The 2,443-nt window shown below is 51.0% G+C and overlaps 1 protein-coding gene across 1 annotated transcript in view; it reads right to left on the bottom strand.

Moving 5' to 3' along the window:
• lamc1 (laminin, gamma 1) overlaps nt 1-2,443 on the bottom strand; it is a gene marked incomplete in the record, with an annotated part of 31,645 nt that overhangs the window by 22,170 nt on the left and 7,032 nt on the right. The window contains 1 exon segment of the mRNA XM_014027434.1: nt 2,103-2,233. Coding sequence (XP_013882888.1) covers nt 2,103-2,233 — 131 coding nt within the window.

Here is a 2,443-nt window from a genome sequence, read left to right on the forward strand (position 1 = left end):
CCTGAGCACACATCTGTTACACCTAAGGACACACCTGAGGACACACCTGTTACACCTGAGGACACACCTGAGGACACACCTGTTACACCTGAGGACACACCTGTTATACCTGAGAACACACCTAAGGACACACCTGTTATACCTGAGGACACACCTGTTACACCTGAGGACACACCTGTTATACCTGAGGACACACCTAAGGACACACCTGTTATACCTGAGGACACACCTGTTACACTTGAGGACACACCTGTGGACACACCTGTTACACCTGAAGACACACCTAAGGACACACCTGAGGACACACCTGTTACACCTGAGGACACACCTGTTACACCTGAGGACACACCTGTTATACCTGAGGACACACCTGTTACACCTGAGAACACAACTGAGGACACACCTGTTATACCTAAGAACACACCTGAGGACACACCTGTTACACCTGAGGACACACCTGAGGACACACCTGTTACACCTGAGGACACACCTGTTATACTTGAGAACACACCTGTTATACCTGAGGACACACCTGTTACACCTGAGAACATACCTGAGGACACACCTGTTACACCTGAGAACATACCTGAGGACACACCTGTTATACCTGAGAACACACCTAAGGACACACCTGTTACACCTGAGGACACACCTGAGGACACAGCTGTTACACCTGAGGACACACCTGCTACACCTGAGGACACACCTGAGGTCACACCTGTTACACCTAAAAACACACCTGTTACACCTGAGGACACACCTGAGGTCACAACTGTTACACCTGAGGACACACCTGTGACACCTGAGGACACACCTGTTACACCTGAGGTCACACCTGTTACACCTGAGGACACACCTGTTACACCTGAGGACACACCTGAGGTCACACCTGTTACACCTGAAAACACACCTGTTACACCTGAGGACACACCTGTTACACCTGAGGACACACCTGAAGACACACCTGTTACACCTGAGGACACACCTGTTATACCTGAGAACACACCTGAGGACACACCTGTTACACCTGAGGACACAGCAGAAGCTCAGGGTTGATGTGTCTCAGTAAACGGAGATGTTGGGACAGTTTCTGACTCTGAAGGTTGAACCTCAGGTGGAGAAAGGCCTCCCTCTCCCTGCAGGTGAGGACAGGTATTGTGTGGTACAGGTGGAACAGGATGAGACATGCTCAGCAGCCTCCTGCAGTTATTGTCTCAGGTGTTTGTTGGAAAAACTAACAACCCTACCTGGATGAGTTCTGAGCTCACGCTGAAGGTGGAGCCAGCAGCAGTAAAACCTGAGAACAACAGGTGTTTATCTTCAGATCCTCGTTAGAGACCAGAACAAATCTGTCATCAGACCTGAGGCCTGGTTCCACCAGCAGACACAAGAAGAAGAAAAATGTGTGCCCTGAGGCCGAGTCTTCAGCTGCAGACTGAAGTCACGTCAGACCTGCTGAAAGCTTAACGAGCTGCTTAACGAGCTGCTTAACGAGCAGAGTTAATTAAACTTTATTAAAGGTGTGTCCAACCAGAGAGATTACAGCTTCCTGCTGCTGCTTTGTTCTGCCTCTGTGGTGGGATGTGTCTCCTTCAACCCCTCCGTCTGGATCAGAACCTCTGGATTAAATCCACTAAAACCTGTAAGCCCCGCCCACCGTGTTGGATCCAGTCCTGGTCCGAGTTCTGAACAGACCTGAGCTTTGATTCAATCTGAACCGTAAATTAGACTACACTTGTTAAAGAAGCACGAGCTTTAGGTGAGTGTGGGCGGAGCTACACCTCCACCCCCCCACTCCCCCCTCCATCATGGGAACCGGTCCAGCCCAGCCCGGTCTCCTGGTCCAGCCCAGCCCGGTCTCCCTGTAATCCGGCCCTGGAATGTGAGGAATGCTGGCCCTGTAATGGAGACCTGCTCCAGGCTGCAGAGGCTGTGTTCAACACTGCAGGCGGTCCAGACCCCTTCCGGTTCTGTTCAGGTGTCAGGAGGCAGGACCAGGACCCAGAAACCCCACTGAGCACACGCATCCTGTGAGGAAACCCTGCTGTGGACGCTCAGAACCAGAACCAGAACCAGAACCAGAAGCCGCTCCAGGGTTTTACCTTCCTCCCACAGCGAAGTCTGAGATGGCGTAGTAGTAGGACTTCAGGACCTTCGGGTCGTTGAAGACCTCGTCTCCGAAGGTATTGAGCCGGTTCAGGGTCACCCTGATGTCTGTGGCCGTCACCCAGTCCTGAAAGACAAACATCAGACCTGTTCAGAACCAGAACCAGTCTGGGTCCAAAGAATTGCAGCATTTTGATTTAAATCAAAACTTGGTCTGAAAAAGATTTCAGCTCCAAACCAAAGTCAGTTTATCTAAAAACACAAATTACAACCAGCTGAAGACACACACACACACACACACACACACACACACACACACACACACACACACACACAC

This window comes from Austrofundulus limnaeus, unplaced genomic scaffold, assembly GCF_001266775.1.
Source record: "Austrofundulus limnaeus strain Quisiro unplaced genomic scaffold, Austrofundulus_limnaeus-1.0 Scaffold649, whole genome shotgun sequence".
NCBI classification, from domain to species: domain Eukaryota; kingdom Metazoa; phylum Chordata; class Actinopteri; order Cyprinodontiformes; family Rivulidae; genus Austrofundulus; species Austrofundulus limnaeus.